Source organism: Tachypleus tridentatus, chromosome 4 (genome assembly GCF_004210375.1).
Source record: "Tachypleus tridentatus isolate NWPU-2018 chromosome 4, ASM421037v1, whole genome shotgun sequence".
In the NCBI taxonomy this organism is placed as follows: domain Eukaryota; kingdom Metazoa; phylum Arthropoda; class Merostomata; order Xiphosura; family Limulidae; genus Tachypleus; species Tachypleus tridentatus.
The window spans coordinates 43,351,408-43,377,141 of record NC_134828.1 but is presented as its reverse complement, the minus strand read 5'-3'; the positions used below and the strand labels follow the sequence as shown (position 1 = coordinate 43,377,141).

At 32.5% G+C, this 25,734-nt stretch overlaps 1 protein-coding gene across 7 annotated transcripts in view; it reads left to right on the top strand.

Annotated features, from left to right (window-relative positions):
• The window catches only part of LOC143248980 (rho-related BTB domain-containing protein 1-like), a 102,430-nt gene extending 84,482 nt beyond the window's left edge, over nucleotides 1–17,948 (top strand). For all 7 annotated transcript variants that reach the window (XM_076498064.1, XM_076498063.1, XM_076498066.1 and 4 more), the window contains 5 exons: nucleotides 953–1,073; nucleotides 1,636–1,754; nucleotides 2,200–2,442; nucleotides 3,037–3,185; nucleotides 13,712–17,948. In XM_076498064.1, the coding sequence (XP_076354179.1) occupies nucleotides 953–1,073; nucleotides 1,636–1,754; nucleotides 2,200–2,442; nucleotides 3,037–3,185; nucleotides 13,712–13,883 (804 nt within the window). In that variant the 3' untranslated portion in view covers nucleotides 13,884–17,948. The remainder of the gene's footprint in view (nucleotides 1–952; nucleotides 1,074–1,635; nucleotides 1,755–2,199; nucleotides 2,443–3,036; nucleotides 3,186–13,711) is intronic.
• The last annotated feature ends 7,786 nt before the right edge of the window (nucleotides 17,949–25,734 follow it).

The following is a 25,734-nucleotide window of genomic DNA, read 5'->3' as shown; positions in this document are numbered from 1 at the left end:
TTAATCACCTACTGTGAAAAGAAGAGTAACAAAAGCCAACTTCTAATCTTTTGGCATCTGCCTATTGTTTAAGGACTTACAAAGAAGAAATTAGGAGTAAGTGGCTCAAATATGCAATCCTTAACTTTCTTCAAAATCTCTGTACAAATATTATCTGACCCAATATTTTTTTCAAAACTCAGAATTAATGTACTTGTCTTGTTCAATCTAGCAAGTGTTCATGACAAGAAATATTTATATAATCTTCCTCAGTAAAAATTGAAGAAGAAGTAGAACTTAATAACCCATCCATCTGATAATCATCAGATTTGAGAGGTCCTTTATCATTCCATATTTCCATCCTGTTATTTTAGTATCCCAAATGTGTTTAAATAAATCACTATTATTAATTTTTATATTTTTAGACAGTCATCTTATACATTCATTCCAATCCTTTATTTGATCAACTCTCTTAAACACTGAACACTAAGTAATGCTCAGGAGCTATTTCAAAAGTACTAGAAATCCTAAATCTAAACAACTGTATGATTTGTTGTTTTTGTGTTGTTGTTTTTTTACATATTTATGTGACTTTTTTTTGATATTTATAAAACAGAAGGAAGAAGGAGATGTTTTAAAGAATTTATTAATGTAAATCTTTTTAAAAATTTCCATAAAGGATGTTGAATACAAATTAAATAATATTTTCTTTTCTTTATATTTATTCAATGCTCAGTGGAGCTATTCTGAAAATGTTAAGAATTCTGAGTCTAAGCAACCATTAACTGAACAGTGAATTATTCTTTTTCCTATACCATCAAAATGGTGGTTATAATTTTCTGCATGCTTTTATTGGGCTTTCCTATACTGAACATGTGTTTTGTACCAAAGTAACTGTTAATAAAAATAATAGTAACTGTTAAAATAGGTTAAATTATGTGGGTCCATTGTGATAAATTTCTTTGGAACACAGGTGATTGTCAGTAATGTACTACATCGAGAAGATTTTCTCAATCAAGAAGTACAGCAGAAGTTTCTCCAAAAAGTAAGGGCACGTGTAAAGGAAGTTTGTGTGAAGCAGGGTCTTTTCTCAGGTAAGGGGTTTGTTTTTATCCAAACTTAAATAATAGGACTAGAATTTTTACTTAATTTATTATTAACTTGATAGTAAAAATGCAAGTTACTGACATGGTTATCATTTTTCTTTTATCTAATCTGTCTCACATTTTCTTCTGAACAAAAATAAAGATATTGAAAGAATATATTAGAATATTTGGATTTATAAATGTAACAAGCCTAAATATCTTATACATAATCTGAAAAAATGAAGTAATTGCAATGTTATATCCTTATCTAAACATGTAAAGAAAGTGGTTTAAATGGTATAAAATTAAATTTAGCTTAAAAGCAAAATTCTTAAAATAAGTACTGTAGTTATAGGGTAGTGTTGGAACTGATAAATCAAAATCTTAATAAACATTATTTCCTGGTTTATGTCAATTTTGTATACATTTTTTATTGCAGCTATGATGGTAAGAGTAAAGAAAAGTAATACATGGAAATTCATATCTCATTGTAGTTATTATTTATTACAAACATTAGAGAGAATATACACAAACATTATCTTTAGTAATCACCTGTTTTTGTGCTTGTCAGATGTCTTATTTCAACTGGAAGGTGGTTTATGTGCTGCCCATCGTCCCTTATTAGTTGCTCGCTGTGATATGATGGCAGCTATGTTCCGGGGAGACTTCAGAGAGAGCTCTGAGAAAGTGGTAAGTGCTTTCTATTTAGCAGTTTAAAACATGGTAGAAGATAATGGTCAGTTCAATATATTAAAAAGTTTATCATCATGCCTCAGTTTTCAGTGACTAACAACACACACAGCCAAATCATCATAATTAACTGTTGAATGTGTATGTTTTATCACAGTCTCATGACACTGAAATTATACATTTTTCAGTTATATATCTTGTTCATTTATTGAAACAGCTAAGCTGCAAAAGTTAGTATGCATGCATGTCTTCCTCTTACTGTGTATGATTGAGTTAGCTTCAATTCTGACTTTTATCTTTTTGTTTACAGTATCATCTGAATTGTGATGTTATCATTGCAACAGTAGAATAAATGTGTACATCTCATAATCTTATTATATTGAGATGTGCCAGGCTATTTAACTTCTGCACAGAAGTAAGTTTAACAGCATTTACATCTTGATAGGTCCACTTTCCAGGAGTATCTAGTGACTGTTTTCGTCATCTTCTTGTCTATCTGTACACTGATTGTTTGGATTCTACTGTTAATCCTAACAACTGTCTCGAAATTTTGGAACTAGCCAATCGGCTGTGTCTTCCTCGACTAGTTGCTCTTGTTGAACACAAGGTGATTCGGGAACTGAATAAGATGGCTGAAAATGGAATTGACTCCACAGAACATGCTATTAGACTTTTAGAACCTTGTCAGGTAATGATTATAATGACTTTAAAAATCATATAGAATTAGTCACAAGTATCAAACGTATCCAAAGAAAGACTAAAGTCATGAATTTAAGAAAAGAATAATAAATGGTTATCAGAAATAAATCTTCTTTATAATGTCCATAAAGGTTGTTGAATAAACATTAAAGAATATTTTCTTTATCTCTACATTTATTCTGTGTGTGAGAAATTCTAAGTTTAAACAATTGTATAATTCATTTCTTTGTGTGTGTGTGTGTTGTTTTTTTAAATTAAAATTACATGTGAAATGGGCAAGTGTGAATACTCTGGGGAAGAGTCCATTCAACTTAAACGTTTAAAACACTTAACTCGTGTATTTCACTCTAATTTCAGGCTTTATAAAATAAGTACTAAAAATTTTATGAAACCAATGTTTCTTACAGGTGTATATCCTAAATGTTTATTTTTTCATTCCAAATTATCTGATGGCAGTATAAGATCTAATGAGACAAGGAAATGAAGGCCAATTTTTAGGATGTATTTGAAGATATTTTTTCCTTGGTTGTTTTTATTATTCTATTAGTAATGTTGTTGATTTTACTATTTCATTTTTTTGTAGATGCACAATGCAGATCAGTTGGCAGACTGGTGTTTGTACAATATATCAGTCAGTTACAATGAGATATGCCGTAAAAGTGTTAAACTATTAAGAACTCTTCACCCAGAAAATCAAGCTTACCTGAACCGAAACAGATGGCCACCAGTATGGTAAGTATGTCATATGTGAAAATTAAATATGTTAGATCCCTAAAGTTTAGTCAGGTTTTATTACATGTGATAACAGATAATGAAAATTTGAAATAGAGCCTTTTCGATTAATCTTAATTACTATTATACAACTTTAATAATTAAAAACAGCACTATAAAGCACATAGTGATCCCAAGTTGTATTTGTCAGGATTAGTTCTGGACTGCTTATCTATTTCCTTTACATTCGCAAGCATTGTATGTAACCTTGAGTTACTGTATTATTTCAAAACAAGAACTCACAGATGTAATATTATTTTGACTGACTCTATGTATCAAGTTTTAATAGACGTTTGGAAGAAGAAACTGTTAATCAAAGAGAAATATCAAGTGTTTAACTTATCATAGATTAGTAAATGATTTGTATCTACAATCAGCTGTAAAAAATGAGCTAGTTTTAAAAGAAATTGTCAACTGGAATGGTTTATTTCAGTGATATTGTATAGATTCTCAAAATTAATAAGTTAGAATAAAAGATGGATGTGATAGATTTCTTTCCAACTATACATTTATTTTTGTTCAAAATCTATATTTTTGAAAAGAAAGTAACTGATTCAGTGTGATTAGAGAGTGTTGATACCAGAAAATCAAGTTATGAAGATAATATATTTTATAGATATTGAATCTAAATGTTGTGCACTTGTTTAGTGTTTATTCTTGTCATAACTCCAGTTTAATTTAAATGTAGTGCACTTGTTCAGTGTTTATTCTTGTCATAACTCCAGTTTAATCTAAATGTAGTACACTTGTTTAGTATTTATTCTTGTCATAACTCCAGTTTAATCTAAATGTAATGCACTTGTTTAGTGTTTATTCTTGTCATAACTCCAGTTTATCTAATTGTAATGCACTTGTTTAGTGTTTATTCTTGTCATAACTCCAGTTTAATCTAAATGTAGTGCATTTGTTTAGTGTTTATTCTTGTCATAACTCCAATTTAATCTAAATGTAGTGCACTTGTTTAGTGTTTATTCTTCCCATAACTCCAGTTTTTGTTTAGTATAGTTGTGATCTTGCACCATCCAAGTGTTTAACTTTTGTAGTATTTCTTAGAGAGGTATTTATTACAAAAAACTCATGGGTTAAGAATTTGAAATGACAAATGTAGTGATTTGTTGGAAGTAGAATGAAAAAGGCAAGACATGATATGAAGATGAGATAAAATTAAACACTTTATTTGCAAGATAGAAGAAAAAAGGTAAACTGGAACAGTGGCCAACTTGTTGACTGGAAAGAGCTTATGCATTGTGGTAGATTGAAAACAAAATGATCTAGTTAAAGTTGAAAGAATAGCAAACTATATTTAAATAAAAGTATACTTTTTATAGAACTAAAATTGTATTTAAAAGCAACTAGAAATTATTTAGATTATGTGCAAACTTGAAAAGCATACAAAATTAACAAGTATTTCCAAATATACAAGATGACAAGACACAGTACAGGTATTCCATGAAAGAGTAAATGGTTTTACAAGATTTTAATAGATATTAAAGGTCCTGTGCACAAATTAATTACATATTTTATTAAAGTATCTGTAACTATATGAAGTCATACTATGATTAATCTAAGCTTAAGGTGATTTTCATCATTTCTTGTTTAAGTTTAAAAATACTTTTACTGATTTTTTAATTTTCATATTTCATTTGCATGATCTTTTCCTAAATAAATGTCAGACGTTTTATCAGGAAAACCTAATACTTTATCTGTTATTTTTCTCAACTGTAACACTATGCAAAGTCATTCCATTTTACTGACCTTGTAACCACCATAAAAGATATAAAAAATTGTTTTTCTTTCTAGAACAATTACGTATTGTAACAGAAATTACAATTATTTATAATAAGTAGCCTCAGACTCATGTGAGTTCACACCTATTTTTATCTATTGTCATTGCTTTACTGCATTTTGAACAATGTCTAACTACTAAACATGTATAACAAAGCAGTAAATGCCCAATGAGTAAGTAACTGAAGTTACTGTAAGTTATGTATAACACATGCTGCCCACATGCATACTTCACTGAAAAACTTTATTTAAAATTTTATCCTTTGTTTTCTTATCTAGCACAATAAATTTCTGATTTTTACATTTCATTAACTTTCATAACAATAAATAAAAATATACACAAACATGAGAACTTTAGTACTTATGCTTGTAGCTCTTGTACATTCAAAGTTTCATAAAAATTAACCCTATTTTTTTATAGGGTTAATTTACGTGCTTTACTGAATTTCTGTTTATTTCAACTATTCAATTTAGAACCAAAAATAATAACACACAAAAGCAAAAGAGTATCCTATAACTATTATAAGTTAACTTGCCTTATTACTAAGGCATAAATGCATTAAAGTATTTCACCTACTTAGTTAAGGAGGACTCAGCAACAACAACTTTGAATCTGTAAGTCAAACAGTTCAAAAGCTATCATAAGAATAAGCCAGCCTATTATGTACTTGAGTAAACTCAAACCTTCTCTTTCTATTGGTTGTAGATAATATGTTAGCAAACATCAGAAAATTATTAACATGTTTTAAAAGACAGTACATGACAGAAGGGCATGGCACATGGATTTCACTTTTTGATTTATATCTATGTAAATGAAGGTGCTTGGAGGTTATGAAATTAGATTTGTTTAGCAATATTTATAAATTTGTAATTTTAAAACTAAGAAGCTCCAATAGGTGTGGAAAGAATATTTAAATTGGACAATTCAGACTGAACAAATGTCACATGATATAGAGAGGTGAAGATTAAGAATTTATTTGCATATATCCTTTTGAAACTATGAAATTAACACTCACATAATATTACAATTTATCAACTATATATTTACACCAAATATATTTACATGCATTTAATAACAAAGCAATTTAATTAAATTTTAAGTGTAATTTTGTAAACAAGTTGACATGTACATTTTTATCTACCTGTATCCAGAAATTTAACATTATTGTAACAGGTCATGTATCATAGGCCATGTCATCACATTTATTTACTTGCATTCAAAATTCACCTAAATATCAAATTTTGTGACTAATATGGTATGTTGATTGCAACACTTGACCAAATCAGATTTTGTGATGTCAAAATACTAGAGTGTATAATTTCATACAAATTAGGAACTCAAATAACCTATCTTGACAAGCTAGAATATAAAATAAGTACCTCAGATCTTTTCATTTTTCTGAGATATATACTGAATCAAACATAGTGGCCCCGTTCATCTATTTCCATTTGTGGATACAATCCCTTATATACATTTACCTCTACATACGACGTGAATAACCAATCAACAGCTTAGAATGTCCCCCTAGTGGTTTTCTCAGCCATTGTAATGTGTTAGAAAGCCTCCTCATTGCTTCAAATCAAGATTGGAAGATGGTAGGTTGTGTCTTTAAGCTATTTGAAATTTCATGTGTATTTTTTAAACATAAATACAGCTTATTTGCTGAGGATGATAAATTATAGTGGAATTCTATTGTATTGATATAGTAATTTATGCTTTTTGGTCATGCAACTGTATATATGGAAAACTTTTAAAAATATTCTGTTTCATGCCCTTCACATGCAAAAATTTAAAAGGTTTAGCAACCTACGTCAAACAGTAACCAACTTCAAGGGTCACTGCTGAAAGAGATAATTGTTTGCTTTACTTCTTTATTTACTGTTTCATATTTTAAGAAAAATAAGTATAATAATTTATTTCTAAATAGTAATAATCTGTATACATGTATTTAATAGTTGAAATGTTGCTGTATATTACAAAATACTAATCTACTAAAGCACAGCTAAAACAGGGTCACTTTGCAAAGATTAAAGGTCACTTTTATGTTCTTGTTTAAATGAAAATGATTAAACAAAAAATTCACAATTCTGAAATACTTCACCTCTTCACACAGAATAGCTATGTTCCTTGCATGTCTGCCTAAAGGACTTTCATGCCACTAGCTTTGAGCTAACTATAATCTAAATTCAATATAAATCTGAACTGCACTGTTGCATGATGATGTCATCATATGACAATAAACAAAACTTTGGGCTTATTTTTTACATTGACTTTTGTTTCAAAAGTATTGGATTATTTATGAATTCTCAAGTGACGGTGACTTTGTTTTGTGAAAATGGCAAAGTTAGAAACACAGGACCTGTTTCTTCTGTGGCTTCTGAAGGCTCTTTAACTGTTGATATTGTTACAGCTGTTGCACAACATGTTTTGGGATCTCTTGTGCATACTAGTAAATTTCCTTTGTTTGAAAATGACCAAGAAGAAGATTAATTTGATCAACTGTTCCTTCCACATGCCTTTGCTTTAAGTACAGCCTTATCTGATAAAGCCGGTCCTCAACTTTCCATTCTATTTCATGATATGATTTATCAGATATGTTCTTTTCTATACCTTTTGTCAATGTCTTATGATGTTTCTCATTCTTTGCTCCATAAAACTAATATTTTGGACTTTTTGGTATTTTTACCTTTGTTTTTATTAGGATGCATGCTGATTCTTTTGTAGACCAATTTTTCAACCATACCCACATGCCTCATAACATTCTTGATTCTTTTACTCTGGCTTACAGCCATTCCTTCTTTCATTTCCTAGAATCCCAGTTGTTTGAATCTCTTTTACCTGTGTGGGAAGCAGATTTTTTGCCTTTTGCTCTCTAGTTTTCAATTTTTGCAGCTTTGTCTTTTTTATCTCACTACCACCCTACATTACCTCTCCCTATCACACCTTATATCTGAGGTGCTTCATCATGCTCCATAGGGGTTTTCTTTTGAGATATATTCCATTATTTTTACTACACTGGCCCATACCACTTCTTCTGCTCTGTCCTTGGTTATTTTGCTGTTGGGATTTGTTTAATAAGGATATGCAGTACTTACTAATGTATGCTTATCTATTTCTAATCTGCATGATTTCTGTTGAGATCCCTTTCTCCACCTGGATGTCTTTGGTGGTGTTACTGATTCATTAGGGACTTGGACTGAAGCAAACTGGCATCAGTCCCCTTTATCTTTCCTAGTTTCTTGTTTTTTCCCATTCTCACCCTTCAGCTCCTGTTTCTTAACCAGGTCAGTATGCTTCTACCATTCTCATCCTAGCTTCCAAAACTTCTTCCTGTCACCACACAACTTGCTGTCAAATTCTAGCATATCTCATTGTTGACTATTCTTTCAGGTCAGACCTAATGGGATCCTTTCTCACTTCCCCATCTTTTTTCACAGTTTTTTATTTACTTATTGGTCCTTCAAATCTTAAACGATGGACTTTCTCTCCATTTCTTTCCTCCACTCTCTTTCTCCTTTTCTCCTCTCTCTGACCCCATCTATCTTCACTGTTTCAAGGACATTATTTCTTTTAGTCACAAATCCCACTGAGAAGGCATCTGCCCCTTCTCCTAGGTTTTACTCTTGACTTTCTGTAGTCCCTCAAAAAACCAGAGTCTTGTGTCCAGTAATAATCCTATTATTTCCTAACTTACTTCTAGTTGTTCCACAGTTCCAGATGGAAAATTTCTCTTCATTAATTTCTTTTTCACAAAATCTGTGAATGACCAGGTTTGTAATATCAGATGTCTTCCTACACATCCTGATTGTCCTCTCTTCCAGACATTATATGTATCAGAATAAAGTTTTGATTCATTACTCTTTCCTTCAGCATAGCATCAGTCTCTAATGTATTCAATAGAATCATGAGGGCCTTCACTTGCCACCTTCACAGATAATTGACTTATTTACTTTTCACACTTCCCTTCTTCTGCTGGAGGCTGCTCAGTTGGGATAGCCTGTCAATATTTCTAAGTCTTTTCTCATGCTTGCACAATATTTGGCTCATCTGTGCATTTTCTTCAACTCTTGTCTTAGCTGAGTTTAGCCTTCATCTCTTTGCATGCATGGTTATGGAATGTTTGGTTATCAAGATTTGCATTTCTTATCTACATCCTGTATGAGAGGTTACTTTGCTTTTGGAAACTCTGATCCATAGAGAATACATTCATTCTTTTGGGGTGCACACATGTGTGCTGCCTTTAGTGAAATCTTGCTTGACATCTGTCATTCTCGGTTGTTAACCTCCCCTCTCCTCTTTTCTTGAACTTGTCATAGTGGCTAGATTTTTCCAGTGTCACATCTAGCATTTCAGTAATGCCCACAGGCCTCTGTCTCTTCATGGATGCTTTCCTTTCAAGTTGGGGTGCATCTCTGAATAAGGACATAACTTTTGGCATTTTCATTTAGGACAAGAGTTCCGTTTACATCAATGTGCTAGAACTTCCCACAGTTCATTGGAGTTGTTCTCATTACCTGTCTCCTTTGGTAGATCAGTTAGTCATGATTTACTTCAATTCCATATTCATATTTTACATTGGCTATTAAGGGGACACTAGTTTCATGACACTTTGCTTTCAGACACTGGACCCTCCTCTTCTGGGTTATTTCCCATTTGGTTCATCTTATTGCTTGTCATGTGTTAGAAGCTATGAACCTTGTGGTGGACTTGCCTCTCTTGGCCAAACCATATTCTACTCGTAGAGTATTCTCTCCACCCCCATATGTTTTGTTGGTTTTACTCTTAGTTTGACACTCTCCTCTGAACTCTTAAGTTTTTTCTCTTTTTGGCCCCCAGTTCATCCTTTGGCTGTGGCTTTTGACGTCCTCAGCCAGGACTGATCTCACTTTTTCCTATATGCCTATCCTCCTCTTCAGCTCCATCCTGAGCAGGCCTTTGTCTTGGTATATCGTGCTTATTTTTGGATCCTACTTGTGGTGCCTCTTTGGCCAACTTAACCTTGGTTTCCTATACTTTTTTATTTAATCTCCAGACCCTCCTTTATTCTACCCATTGTCTCCTCTGTTGCTTCAACATCATACATCCATTTTTCATCCAGTGATATAACCCCCACATCTTCATGTGTGTAATTTGTGCAATCCATCACCCTTTGGGCTGGACTCTTTGATCACATAGCCTTTTTCTTTTCCTCTTCGTGACTTTGCTTCTACTTTGTCTGTCTATCAACATAACTGGCAAGGTTACTGTCATTGATCCATTCTACTGTGAACCAACTTTCTGCCTTTTTTACTTGGCTTTTCAATCATAGTTTATCAGCCTCCACCACTGCTGGCTATAAGGTGACCTTATATACCTCATTTTACTGTAACACAGGGTGTCATATTTTCCTGTTCAGTCCTCTCTGTTTTGATCCTTTTTTCTACATTGTCCATTTAACCAAACTTCTATGCTTGACTGGGAACTCATTGTGGTATTACACATTCTTGTTCATACCCCATTTGAGCTGTCAGCTTCTTCCTCTTTGCACCACCTTTCTCTTAAGACATATTTCCTCCTCTCTCTTGCCTGTGGTTATCATTGTATGGCTATCTGTACTCTTGATGTTTGTTTCAATCCATTCTGCAACACTAAATCAGTCTTTTCTTCTTAAGGCTTAAGCCACTCAGGAAGATGACAATATATTCTTTCCTTTAAAATCATATAGATCTGTGTCAGTTTCTATATCAAGTCTGGGCTTTTCAGTGTTACTTATCACGTACCCATCCCTTTTACAATTCCCACCAACATTTGTTTCTATCCTTGGACTTCTTCTCTTTCAAGGACCTCCATCTAATCTCACTGGGTGAATCCATCAACTCATTCAGTTAGCAGATTCTTAACTGGATGTTGCTACTTGTAAACTGTTTCACATCTCATTGGAGTCATCACCTGTCTCACCCTTTTGCTTCTCAATTTTGCTGACCCTTGTACGAGATCCTCCAGGTGACCATGTGAACAACTCTCTACATGTTTATCATTCATTATCTTAATCATCTGGGTGTTTCATCTCCTACAGGAATTTGACTCCCCTTTGTCTCCATTCTTCAATCAGTCCACCATATTTGAGATGTGTCTGTTTCGTTTTCAGTCCTTTTGCATCTAATATGATCCTGCCAGATGGTTGGTATTGCCATCAAGGGTATGCTTATTTCCCAAAATCTATACTGGATCAGAGGTAAGACAAAATGCTCAAACCATTCACCAGGCTCTACAAGTTCTCATTATTGAGATGGGGTGTTTCACAAAACCCACGAGAGGTATCCAAATGGTATACAATACAATCATTAAATTGTGCACTCCAGTTTGTACCTATTCCATAGACTATTGTAGAAAAAACCAACACCTGGAAAGTGACTGCCCAGTTATTTGGTTTGTGTTTGCTGGCTTTTAAATATAAAATTTCATGGTCATCCATTACACTGTCTCCAGTAAAAAAATATTTCCATCAGGTAGACTAATTGAGATCTGGACCTTTCTGTGGATCTCCCCAAAGCACATTTTACCACCTTTATCAAATGGAGCACAGGAGACCCTTGCTGCTTACTAGTTCTTAGCCATAGGTGTGATGGAGCTTGGAGAATTCTTCACTAGTTCGGCTTGACACAATACAGTGAAAAGTATGGTTGTGTTGACACTGTCCATGTAGTATGGATAATTAATTCCTCCTTCCTGCATTGGTGTTTGTGCAGTAGAGTCTAGGAGAGCACACCTTACAATCTAATTGTGTCATAAGCACGCTACCCTTACTAATTCAATCAGTGACTATTTGTATGTAGGTGCTTTGTTGGACATGTCTATCCCCAAGACATTTGGAGCTCCTTTTCTCTCCACCCCCCCTTTGCATTTTTGACAAAAATGAGGTGAAATATAGTCCCCCACTAGTGTTTCCCTATGGACCCTGTGCTGTCAGGTTTCACACTGCATAGACTTACCTTTCAGGTACCTTCTGAAGAGACCTCATCTTGGTTTAACTTTTGCACTGGCTCCTCCATCACTTCAACATGGAATTCTAACTGCTCTCTGTACAGAAATGAAGTATTATCTTAAATATTAATATCTTCTTAATCAAAAAATGTATATTCAAAAGATATTCACCTTTTTACAAATACTCACCAGACCTCTCCTATTGTGGTGCACTTTTTTTCTTGCCTCATCTAAGAATGAGACTGAGTGCAAGTGTTTAGAAGTTACTGCATGTGGTGGTTGCATTACCATTCTTTTGGTGGAGGGCTGTTGTTGCATGATAACATCATCATGCATCGGCACATTCCACACTGAACATGAACTTAAGTGGGGGTTAGCTCAAGGCTAATGGCATGCAAGTCTCTTAGACAGATGTGTAAAAAATGTATGGAGGTGAGTATCTATTGGAAGAAACTTTTTAGGTTAGGAAAAGTATTAACATTTACTGGAGTAGTACATCCTTAAAATGTTGAATTGAGTCAGTTTAGTAGTTTATTATTTCACTATCATTAATGTTGACTAACACCTAAGGTGTTGGTTGTAATTATAAAGCTATGGGATATAACTCTATACTACTTTGCTATATTCTTGTACCCATAAAATTTCTGTAACTGTTTCAAGATGTTTCTAGATATACAGGGTGTTCAGAAAGTCACTATGCATTAATATATTTATTAACAGACATGTTTTAATATAGAATACAAGAGGTGAATATGAATGACAATTATAAACAATGTTGAAAATGACCCCCGTTGGCATCAATACAGGCCTGGATCCTTCTTATTTTGTTTCTAAACACCGCTATCAGTTGCTGGCTTGAAATAGACTGAATAGACATATGATTACAAAACTGCACAGTGACTTTCCAAACACCTTGTATAAAGGCCAAAAGTGAAGAAACTCCAGTATCTTATTATATTTGCAGTTTCTGATTAATTCATATTTATCATAATAGTACCCTAATAAATAAAAATTAATAGTTGTACAGTTAAAAACTTTGGTAAAATGTTGGATAGAAGGTTAGGCTGTATAAACAAGTTACTCACAAAGAAAGAAGGTTCATTCCATGAGTTCATTGTTTTGTAATACTGGTAAAATTCTAAGTGATTGGATAACCAGTGAATAAGTTCCTTTTTGTAAATTTCATAAGTTAGCATTATATTATATAGATACTTTTTAAATAATGAACAATGAATTTTGCAAAATCTGGTAAACTAAATTTTAATATACAGTTAAAGGTATTTATGGAATAAAAGCTGTATGTGATTTACCAAACTGTATGCTTACAAATTTTTTAAACTTTTACATTTGTTTTTAAGGATGAATAACAGATATTCTCAAATTGTTTGCAGAATCAATTCTAGAGGCATCTACTTGTTGAACATTCAGTATAGTTGTTTCTGTTCACTTTATTTCTTTACTTTTTCTTGTAGAGAAGAAAGAAAAATATTTTTTACTGTAGAATGATAAAGTTTAATGGTTTGTTCTAGATAAGATTTCAAAGTCAAATTGTAGAATTTTTGTAAATAATGTAAGATATAAACACTGAAGACAAGATAAAAGAAATTGTACTAGTTTTGTAAAAAACATTGGGTTCAGAAAACCTGGGTAAAGTTCTTTCATCCAAAGGCCTTTGTGCTACATGCTTTGTCATTCTTTCCTTAAGTTATTTATTTGTTATTCATTCTTCTTTTCATAGGTATCTTAAAGAATACGATTACTATGAACGATGTCTTCGAGAGCGAGAGTGGCAAGAAAATCCACCCAAAGCTCTTAAACGGCACAGAAACAGTAATGGGAGCAGTGGTTGTCTTTGTTTTTCTGGAAAAAGTCGTAGGGATGAATCAAAACGTGAGTACCGCACAGTATAGAAATCTCAAGTGTTTTACTTATGAAAATTGAAACCCTCAAGTCCTGTAATGGAAGTGGAAATATGTTCTTGAATATCATTTTTTTTTCTGCCATTTCTGTTGACTTTTATAATGAAGAATTTATATCTTTTTTAGTTGTTGATGACAGTTCCCTCAGTGAGTAATATGTTTGAGTCAGCAGTATTGGTGAGAAAAGTGAAAGGTGTAATAATGTAACATTCTTGTGACTGTAAGCATTTCAGGAAAACATTTTTAACATAAAAAAAGTAAAAATATATATTTTAGAAATGGCTTTTAAAGACTGTTTCAGGTATCTATTTGTAGTAGAACATCCAGATTGTATCATTAAAAAAAAACTGATTGCACAAATTTCCGACAGAAAACAATCACTTAAGACAGTAATGTTAAATGTAATTTTAGAGAAAATTAAATATAACTTGACAAAATTGAAACTGTGGTACTTAAATAATACACATTTCATTTAAAAGATGTGGCAGTTACCAAAATTGTTTTCACTAAAGCTAGAACACTGAATCAACAAATACACGTATTCAAAGATTAAACAATTAGTAATCTCTGTTTTCCAGCCACTTTAGAACAATCAACTAACAAACATACAGCCTGTTTCAACAGTAACAAATTACCAATTTTTTCATCCAAATTAGAATGCTGAATCAACAATTACATGACTGGTTTCAAGCACCTAACAAATAATCAACCCATCTTTTCTCATCCAGTTTAGAACAGTCAATCTAAAAACTTACTGTTGGCTACAAATATGTATCAAATTACAAATTTAGCTTTTTTTCCACCTAGATTACAGTGCTAAACCAGTAATTACACAGCTGGTTTCTAAGATGTAATAAATATCAAACACTCTTTTTTTTAAATAAGTTAGAAAACTAAACAACAAATTGGTTTCAAAAATGTAACAATTATAACAATAAACCAATAAATATAGTTGTTTAAAAGAGGTAATAAATTACCAGTTTTTTTTTTTCACACACTTAATAATACAATTACTCTAGAAGCATACAGTTAGTTTCAAAAACGTGTAGCAAGTTACCAATATTTTGTTTCCTCAACCATCTTAAAACAAAGAACTAACAAACATAGACTTGATTTCAAAGATATGCAGCAAATTACCATTCTTTTTCCCTCAACTAAATTAGAACAGTGAATTAACAAACACATAGTTGGTTTCAAAGATGTAACAATTTTCAAACTCTCTTTCATGAACATAAAGAAATTACAAATTTAATTTGTTCAGTGTAACAAGAAAATGAAGAAGTTTCTTTTCTATTCAATACTGGAAGTTTTTTAACCTTGTTAGGGATAATGTAACTTTGTATTGTGCATCTCTAGTGATGGTGTGGGTTTATTATGACATTACAATAATAAGCCAACAAACAAAATTTTTTCCTGAATCAGATTAGAGTAGTTAGTCAAATAGCATAAATAAATCATTAACATGCCTTTTTTAAGATAAATTAGGATAGTAAACCAACAAACAGATGCCTTCAAAGATGTAACAAATCCCAAGCTACCTTTCTTCGTTCAACTTAAAACAATCAGCCTAGTTTATTTTTAAATTTACTAAAACTTATCAGCCTTGACTTCTATAACCAGAGAAGGACAGTCAACCAAAATAAATTTGATCAAATTTGAACTACTAGGGTAGTATAGTAGACAGTGTTGTAAATTAGAGAAGTTAATTGTTGTAATACTGCAAACAATTGCAAAAGAAAAAAGTGTGTGGTAAGAATCAATTGTAAATTTAAAAGATTTTGTGTTCTTGAAAACTTAAGTGTAAGAAGAAAATGATGAAGCTTCGTTTCTACTCCTTACTGGAAGCTTTTTAACCTGTGTTATGGGTAATGTGACTTTGTATTGTGTAGCTTTAGTAATGGTGTGAGTTTCTTGTAGCAGTATTGTGCCATTTATTTACCATAAGATTTTGTGCTCAATTGCTCATTAAATTCTAAAGTTGTTTGGAAAGTATGACAAAGGCTTTTTGATGCAGAAAGTCTACCATGTTTTTTTTGTTTTTTATATCATTATTATTATTTTTGTATAATAATTGTAACAAGTGTATACTGAAATTGTCATTGTTTGTCTGTCATTGATGTTGATACCATTTGGTTAATATTCTTAATAGACTAACAGAATTGTTTTCACATCAGTGAATCCAGAAATAAAAAAAAAAAAAAAGGTTAGCTGAATTTTAATGTGAAAAATACCAAAATCCTCTTAGTCTTTTACTGGATTGTGCTTTTATAAAAAAAAAACTTTTGGTGTGTTATCAGAATTTTGATTACATAATGGAGAAGATTTTTCTTGCTAATTGGTGTCCTTATATTATCTAAATTATAATCAAAAGTATGATTCTACTTTATATGATGTCTTTTTTTCATTCAAAAGAATGCCCTTTGATCTGAACAAAAACATAATTTTTATGATGTTTAAAATTTTAAGATTAAGAAACGGTGTTTTATGATCACACCAAAGCCATTAAGGGGTTTTCATTTCCTTGGAAGTGTTTTTCAGTGGGAAAACCTAGAAACTAGTCATTATATGCTTTTAGCTCTTTTGTACTTTTCACCTCTCAATTAACATAACTTGACATCTAAAAGACATTAAACTGTATTATTTTATCAGCTAGGGTTCAAAAGAGTATTTTTTCTACAACAGCTTAACTTTATGTTGAGTCTGTTTTGAAAATCAAAAGCTATTTTGAGAAAGTTAACAATAAGATGTTGTTTAGGGAAAATTGTAGATTAAACTTGGTGCTTTCAAAAGAACACACATTAAAATCGTACCATGATCATCACAAAGTTACTGTTGCTATTCACAAAATCTTCATGTCTGTTCAAGTGATTTCTCTTTTTCTATTGTCGTATTATCAATTTCTAAGCAACATTACACTGTTTGTCATATCACCATGTTACTAGTTTATTTTAGATCTCTAAGTTGCTTTAAAATAATGTTGTTTCTTACTTATGAATACTTTTAGGTATTAAGCATAAATGTACACCAAGGACCCTGATATAAGCATACCTAACTGCAAATGCATCTTTTATAATTGTACAAAAATACTTAAAATATATTTCCACTCCTTGATAAACCTGAAGAAAGTATATTCAGTTAACTAATGCAACGAAACATTCAGGAGTAGTTATAATCTTTGCCTAGATTTGTATTTCATTTTCCTTACAGAAGATATCGCATGTGTATTGACACGATTTTATGTAGAATTGAAAATACAACTTACCCCCTTGAAATTCATGTACCATTTTATGGAAGCTTTATTACTGTTGTGACATGGTTCAACATATTGAGCTTTGTCCTTGTTGATTTATTTTAAAATAACAGAGATTTCAAAGTTATGGTTTGAGAAGTATACTGGAAAATTACCTTAAAAGAAATCTGCCTTTTATGAAATCATGGTCAGAAAATTCACCATTTACCTAGTAATAACAATTAATTTTTCTAAACAGGTAATTTGTTTTAGTAATTACATCAAGCATCACCTTGTATGGGTCTCATTTTTTACCTTAATAATTGTGATTCCTATGAAGTCTCTTGCCACTAAGTGGCTTTGCTTGGAAATAGTAATCATTAGAATTATGTTTGTTTAGTGCTAGTGGTTGTATAATAAGTTTTCGTATTTTCCACCTTTATTATTTTTGCATTTGAAAGTTTATGCTTATTAATATTTAATGTAATATTGTAACGAAGCCACTATTTAATCTTTAGTTCTATAAAATTGAGTGGTGTGTTACCCTTGTTTTAAGTTCCAGCCATTGCTGTATTTAATTTTTTTTTTTTTTGCAAGATTTTTGTTATTGATTTGATAATTCTACCATTAGCTGTGATGGTTTTAACACTTGGGCTTTAAGTTACACTAAGTGATGTTGCTGTATTTTGTATTGAACCGTGTGTGGTGTAGAGCACGAACCTGCCAGGGTTGATATGGCTGGACCATCCCACCGGGCAACACTTGTAAACTACATTGCTGAGTATTTTTTGTGACAATAAATGGCTTTTTAAGCAAATTTAATGTAATTTTATAATGTATTTGTGTGTATTTTATTTTATATTTAATTTGAATTATAAAGAAGTACTACTTAAATTCATGTTAGTGCCAAACACATCTTAATGGTGAGTGTACCAGGGCTGCCAATCAAAGTGTGCGATATATAACTTTATCCAATCTGAAAGTGCCATACAACCATCGGGGTATTCCTAGATGTCAAAAAAGCATTCGACAGCGTATGGCACAATGCCATCAAATACAAACTAAATCACCTGCAAATAAATCCCACGATAGTTAAATGGATTTCAAATTTCTTAACCAATAGAACAGCACAAGTAAAAGTCAATAAAACTATATCCAAATCATTTAATATAACTGCAGGAGTGCCCCAAGGATCAGTCCTCTCTCCACTTCTATACATAATTTTCGTCAGTGACATACCTTTTCCAAATCTAACATACACACACAATTCACAATACGCAGACGACATCGCTATCTGGAGCACCTCCAGAAACCCAGTGATGGCCATGTCTCGCGTACAAGAATCACTAAATAACGTCTCAACATGGAGCAACAAGTGGAGAGTCGTGTTAAATCCAACGAAAACACAAGCAATCACCTTCTATAGGAAATTAAAGAAGCAAAGAAAAAAATCTAGAAAAAATAAAACTATCACTCGGAAACACAACCATTAACATGAGCAAAAACATTACATTCCTTGGCATCACTTTCGACACAAAACTAACATGGAAAAAATATATAAACAATATATACTCATCAATCAGAAAAAGGATTTCGCATCTAATGACTATAACCGGTAAACAATCGAAATGCTCACCAAACACCATTATACAAATATACAAGGCTTACATCCGTCCACTAATAGAGTACGGATGTCAAGTAACATACAATATGTCAAACAACACACTCCAAAAAAAAAATCCAAGTTCAACAGAACAGAATATTAAAATCTGCATTCAGTCTACCGTCATTCACGCCAACAAATTATATACATCAAATTAGCAATTTACCAACAATAAGAAATAGAATAACGGAAATATCACTTAAATATTATCTAAAAGCAGAAAATAGAAACAAACTAACGGCATCACTACACAAATTATCCAGTGCACCAACAAAATACATTTCACCTTACAACATATTTCAAGAATCACAAATTACTCAACAAAGAATGTAAATAAATAAACCCATGTCATTAACATGTATTCCTTTTTTTTTTTTCAGATACCGGGCACACGACAGGCAAAACTTTCGGCGCCTGTCCTGTGAAAGTGGGTTTTCTCGGGGCACTCCCGTTTCCCCCCACAGCAAAAACTTAGGCATTGGATTTTTAGATCCCAGCCCAGGCAACTTTATTGCCATACCCTGAATCGCGCCGTTTGATTTGATTTGAATTCTATTCATGTTGACATTTGCTTGACTTCTTCCTTTCGGGACAGGTCTCGGCCTTTCTTTCCGGTGCTGCCTTTGCCTCCACCCAAGACAACATTTAGAGAGAGACATCCTCCACCCAAAGAGTTAAAAATAATAATAATAATTAATTTAAAAAAACAACCTATTCCCAATAACAATTCACGAAAGGGGACGAAGAGGAACCACAACGTTTCTGAACACCCCAGTTGGAGAGAGAACTCTTCTGATTTCTCTCTCTCTAAACTAAACCCCTGCCACGTTAGTTTGGTTTGATTTGATTTGGAAGTGCCATACAGTGGAGACTACAGTTTTTATAATATAACGCTTACAGTCTTAGAACATAAGTGGCTGTAATGCCAATTATATTTAGTGAACATATTTTGACAGTTTGGTCTGAAAACTCTAGAATCTAGATGTTCTCTTAGGCAGGTTAAAATAACTTACATTGGCATTACGTGTGGAGATTGCTGAAAAAATTAATGTATAGTTTAATAAAAGGATAATCTAACTATGTTATATCATTAATTAAAGTTGCTATAAATTTACTAACATTCATTATTCCTTGTTTATATTTAAAGCTTTTGTGGTTGCTAATACCATAAATATAACATGGTGCGACACAAGTATACCATGATAAACAGATTGACGCAACGGTAGATCGATCTGAAGACGACTCGTAACTTCTGCTTGTATTGGCAAGAAAGTACTGTATAGTTAGTAAAGTTAAATATTTATTTGGACAAGCACTTAAGTAGTTGTATCATAAAGAAGTTTGAAATTTTTAACTGTATATATATATATATATATATATATTTATTTATACATATATATATTCCTATTTTCGTGGGATTAAAGTTCATGACATAATCGAAAGTGAAAAAGCGAGGGGGATCATTGGCTAAATTATGTTTTTGTAGAGAAACTAGTGCTAAATATGTGGCAAATATTTTGAAGAGAGACGGACTCTGAACTTCGTACATATAATTTATTTATATTATTGGCGGTTGGTGTCTGTAATGTAGAAAGTTATAGTTATTGTCGTCAACTCGAATTTTTTTAGACAAATCGTGCAGCAATTCTTTAACTTCATAAGAATATTTTGGAAAATTTTGATTTGTGTTTGTTTGTTATTTTTTGCTAAAAGTATGGGAACTATGAAACTAAAGCGAAGAAAAGAAAATATCGTGAAAAATGATTTTAATGAAACATATTGCGGTATGGGTACAAATGGGATGCGAACCACAATGTACTAGTAAAACCGCGCACCCATACTTGGATTTAAAAAAAAGAAAAAAGGTCTTTAGTTCTTATTGCATATGCTAATTACACTATAAATACAATAAATAGAGATTTATAACTCTGAAGTACCATTTCGGATCTTTAATAGAAGCACAAAAATTACTGAGGCTTCAACAGCTTTTAAGACGACCTGAAAATTTAGTGAATATTCATAAATTCGTAAGTTAAATATTTTATACTGCAAATTACGACAAACTTTTTCATGTCGTAGTAACTAGAATATTCAATTCCAGTTCATGGTATAGTTGCCAGACATAGTTATTTTTCCCCGAATGACATAACAAGGTAAAAGTAATTAGGTTATGTGGTTGAAACTACAAGAATGAAGTATCCTGGCAGCAATGACAAAATAACTAAAAATGTTGGCTATTTATTCAACATTAAAGGAGTAGCAGAAGATATTTTTACCCTTTGTGATCATACTCCAAGGATTTATAACCCCTAAGATAATATTCAAGTGATTTAAGAAAGAAAGAGGAATAAATAATAAGCAAAACAAGTTTGATTTATATTAAATGAATATCACTCGTGCATATCAAATTAGTTGTGGCCTTAGTAGTTTAATCAATAATGATGGTCATGTCATAGAGTTTTGGATTTAACAATTGACGACCCAGGTTCGAAACGATGCAATATCATAGACATCCTCTCAATTTTAAGATTTTAGTGGTTATACAGTGACACTCAATCTTTTAGCATTGACAGTGGGTGATAAGGCACTGTTGAGCTGTACTTTGGTCGGTAGTTCGGAATTTGTGACTTTGCCATAAATACAAAATGTGTTACCAGTTTACCAGGAATGTTCCCTTTTTCACATACACCTGTGACATTATGACAATTCACACCATTTAAAGTTTGCTCCTTTCAGTTGTGGTAGTGTTATAATGTGACGGTAAATTCTACTATCATTAGTAAACGAGTTGGCGATGGTTGGTGATGACTAGCTGCGTTCCTTCTAGTTTTTCACTGCTAAATTAGGGACGGTTATCACAGATATTCCTCTTGTAGCTTTGCACAAAATTCAAAACAAACCAAATCAATGTTGTTGTTTCTTTTATTATCTTAATTTACTGCATCCCTAAGTGGAAGACTGAAATACTGTGAAGTGATGCTGTTATAACAAGGTTGTATGTAAAAATGACCATAGAATTCTAACAATAATTTGTTAAATCGAACCAATTTAGCTTTTCACTATTATGGTTTCATCGGGGATCTTGCAGAACAAATCATGACCGTTTTTATATTTTTTTAAATATAAGTTATCCTTAAAACAGTGTTTCAAATATTCCAGTCACCATTACAGGAAAGTATAATAAAATGGCACCAAAGTAAAAATTTTGTATTTATTAACATATTTTCATGTATGCTCTCTGGAATGTAAATACTTCGAGAGAAGTGTTTTGCAATAAATTAATTACACTCTGTTGCTGGTAGAAGTTAAAAATTAATTTACACAAGCATTACACTAATAAAATAAGTGTTTAACTGTGTATACTTTCTGTCTATTGACAGGTCTAAAATATAAGCTACAGCATGATATAAATTTACATGTGCGTAGCAGCAGTTGTTGTTGAATTTTTAGCACAAAGGTATACAAACAGATATCGAAACCCGGTATTTAGCATTGTAAGTCCGTACACATACCGCTGTGCCACTGGGAGGCAGTTTGTTGCAAACCAATGGAAATACAACAAAGTAAGAAAACAATTTTCTTTATGTACTTAGATAAATAAGTATTTTCTTTCAGTTTATACTGTTTGTAATTCTACTGATTTCATAACCGTTTATCTAATATTTAACTTAAAATGAATGCACTCAACACAAAGTCGGCAAGTGCCACCCACAGTGCCAACGCTTAGCCTAAAACTAATCTGTCAGATTTTATGGACAGGCCGAATTCTTTTCAGTAGGTGTCTGTGAGTTGTTGATAATTAAACAAACAGCGTACAGTCCATTTGCTTTAAAATAATGTATTAAAAGAAGCCAAACGTATTTGCAACTGTTTGTTATACTGTTGATTACAATAGTTGTATCCAAAGCTTTAACTAATCTCTTTCATCAAAGTTCGGCCCGGCATGACCACGTGGTTAAAACACTCGACTCGTAATCTGAAGATCGCAGGTTCGAATCCCAGTCACACCAAAATGCTTGCCCTTTCAGCTGTTGGAGCATTATAAGTGACGGTCAATCCCACTATTCGTTGGTAAAATAGCAGCCCAAGAGTTGGCGGTGGGGGGATGATGACTAGCTGCCTTCCCTGTAGTCTTACGCTGCAAAATTAGGGACGGCTAGTGCAAATAGCCCTCGTGTAGCTTTGCGCGAAGTTCAAAACAAACCAAACCAATTGTCAAAGTTCACACAAGCTGGTTCAGTTACTTCAGAACACAACCGACGGCAAAAGTTTAGTCTATACTGTTATTATAAGATAATGTGTGGTATTTCACTCCAGAAATCGTCATTGTATGTTCTTATGGCTAAAATCACAATCATGCAGTCTACATCTATCTGCCTTAGTAACTAACTTCTAATTACATTTTGGACTTGTATATTTAGTCAGACAGAGACCCAGACTTTTCCACACACTACTGAATGAATTATGCTCTATCAGTAACAAAAAACTTCAAAAAAGGTTTTAGAAGCTTAGTTACTGGGAGAGAGGAAGTTATCAACTGTGACAGGTGCTCTTGCATTAATCAGATTAACTTGCATCCTCCTGAAACAATTATCATTGACTTCTATTCTTGTCAAAACAGAGTCATTATAATTGACAAGTATTGTGTTCAAACACAGCAATAGATTATATCTAATCGATCCTAGATTATAGCACAAAACTATCATTGTAAGAGAACCAAATAGTAAACACTGCCTTATCACCAGTAATAATGGGGGAAAATAAGCTCTACCACATTGTTTGGATAACCACGATATCATCTGATTGATAATTAAATAATGAACAACTAACCCACATTTCAGTAGTCCATTTTATAAGATATATTTTTCATCTATGTATAACTTCAATTACCTACATCAATCACAATTCCATCCTTAACATCTTTAATATTATCTCAAGCCCGAATGAAACAAACTCAAACTTTACTGTGAACTATAAAAAAAAAAGTCGAAAGATAAGGAGTCCATCATCACTCATAGTCATAACCAGGAATCAACTAAATACAGACGAATATGCAAATACCGTTATAAACAGCATGAAAACAGATAAACTGAAGTCCAAACCAATAGTATTTACCAGTTGAATCATGAGTAACAATATTATGAAAAAAAAATTGTAGTGAGGCATAAAGGTCTTAGTTATAAGCTTAATTCCCAACACGTTGATTTTACATTAGTTAGACTAGCTGATTACCCATTGTGCCAGTGCATTAGATCCGCATGTGACATATTCATTACATCATATCTGTACCCTGAGAATGGAAAAAAATAAAGTTCTCCGTTATGGGGAAACGGAGGCAAAACGGAAAAATCATGACCCCTATTGCAAATTTACATGCACACAGGATAAAAATTTTGCGTATCATATAAGCAAGAGTTTTGTTATAGTATGATGGAAAAAAGTTTCATCAAACAGGCAAACTAAAAAAAAAGGTAAACAGTATCTACTCAATTCTGTTTATTCTGAATGCAAGAAACTCTACAATAAGTGAATATTAGTCCCACTCCGTACATCAGTGACAAAGCCTTTCCTACAGAACAATACACTTACGAATCACAATTTGCTGGTTGACATCTCAAAATCTATAGCTTCCTATCACTAAAATATAGAATAAGGTAAACTGCCCATGGCAGTGGTGTGCCACATGAAAATAAGCTATAACCATCTAAAACTCAAACTATTACCCTCTCATGTAAGATACACAAATAAAAACGAAATATCACGCAGTTTGTGCATAATACAGACATTCCCGACACAAACAACATTCCTTGGAATGACATTTTACAACAAAATGTTATGATCATACCATATTAATAACCTATGAAACAAAATTCAGCCATGCAGCATCAAACTTACATCAGACCAATCTATAATATGGATGGAAAGCTAACATTCCTGTATACTGTTTCTACTATTACAAACTGCAAAAATTGCAAAAGGAAGCTATGTGTATATTCCACGACGTTTTGTTTGTTTTATTGTTGAGTTACACAAGAAGGTATTTGTGCTTTGCCCACAGTAGAACAGAATGCAATAAGACTTCAGATTTACCACTGAGCCACTTGCGGCCCACTACCTGCACTTCCTCAAATGGCTAAGCTTGAACCAGTGGTAGCCAGACTTTGTAATACCGTTTTTTGCTAAATTAATGTAACTGTCCAAAGAAATATACTGACATAATTTGCTATACAAAAAGTCAATATGGAACTGTCTTGGATTAAATACACATCATCATGCTACACAATCAGATAGGAATTGGAATCAAACTATAAATAAATAAATAAATATTTAAAAAAATCCGAATGCCTATTTACAACACAAAAAAATGTTTCTGTAGTTGCTTTTCCAACTTAAAGGTTCCGCTTGGTTCCTCACATTTGCTCTCTTTCTTCCTTTTGTAATATTCCCAAATGCAGTGATTTTCCTTTAAGAGTAATCAGGTAACAACCACAGAATAACAGGAGGTTTCAGCAGAAAATATGCTACAGAGTAAATGTAAGTTTTGTGACCTTGGCTGGGTTTGAAGCAAAGAAAGAAACTGTACACATTGTAAAATCTAAAAACATATTTAATCGACATCCAGGAAAACAAATAAAGTAAAACAAGTATATATTGTGGTGTCTTTACCAGAAAACTCTCTAATGAACCTAATTAATCTAAGTCTGCAATTCAAATCTCTTTAAGTATCTTTCTTGTTACGAATAATCTAGTACAGTGGTTCTTAACCTTTTTCAGTGTTTGCACCCCTTTCAAATCAGTAATCATTTCTCGCACCCCTGGAAACTTAAATATAAAAAAAGCTAAAAATATAAAGCATACTCTTATGTAAAAATATAGATTTGCTTTAATTATTCATGGGCATCCTCGCACCCCTTGGGAATCATCTTCGCACCCCCTAGGGGTGCGGGCAC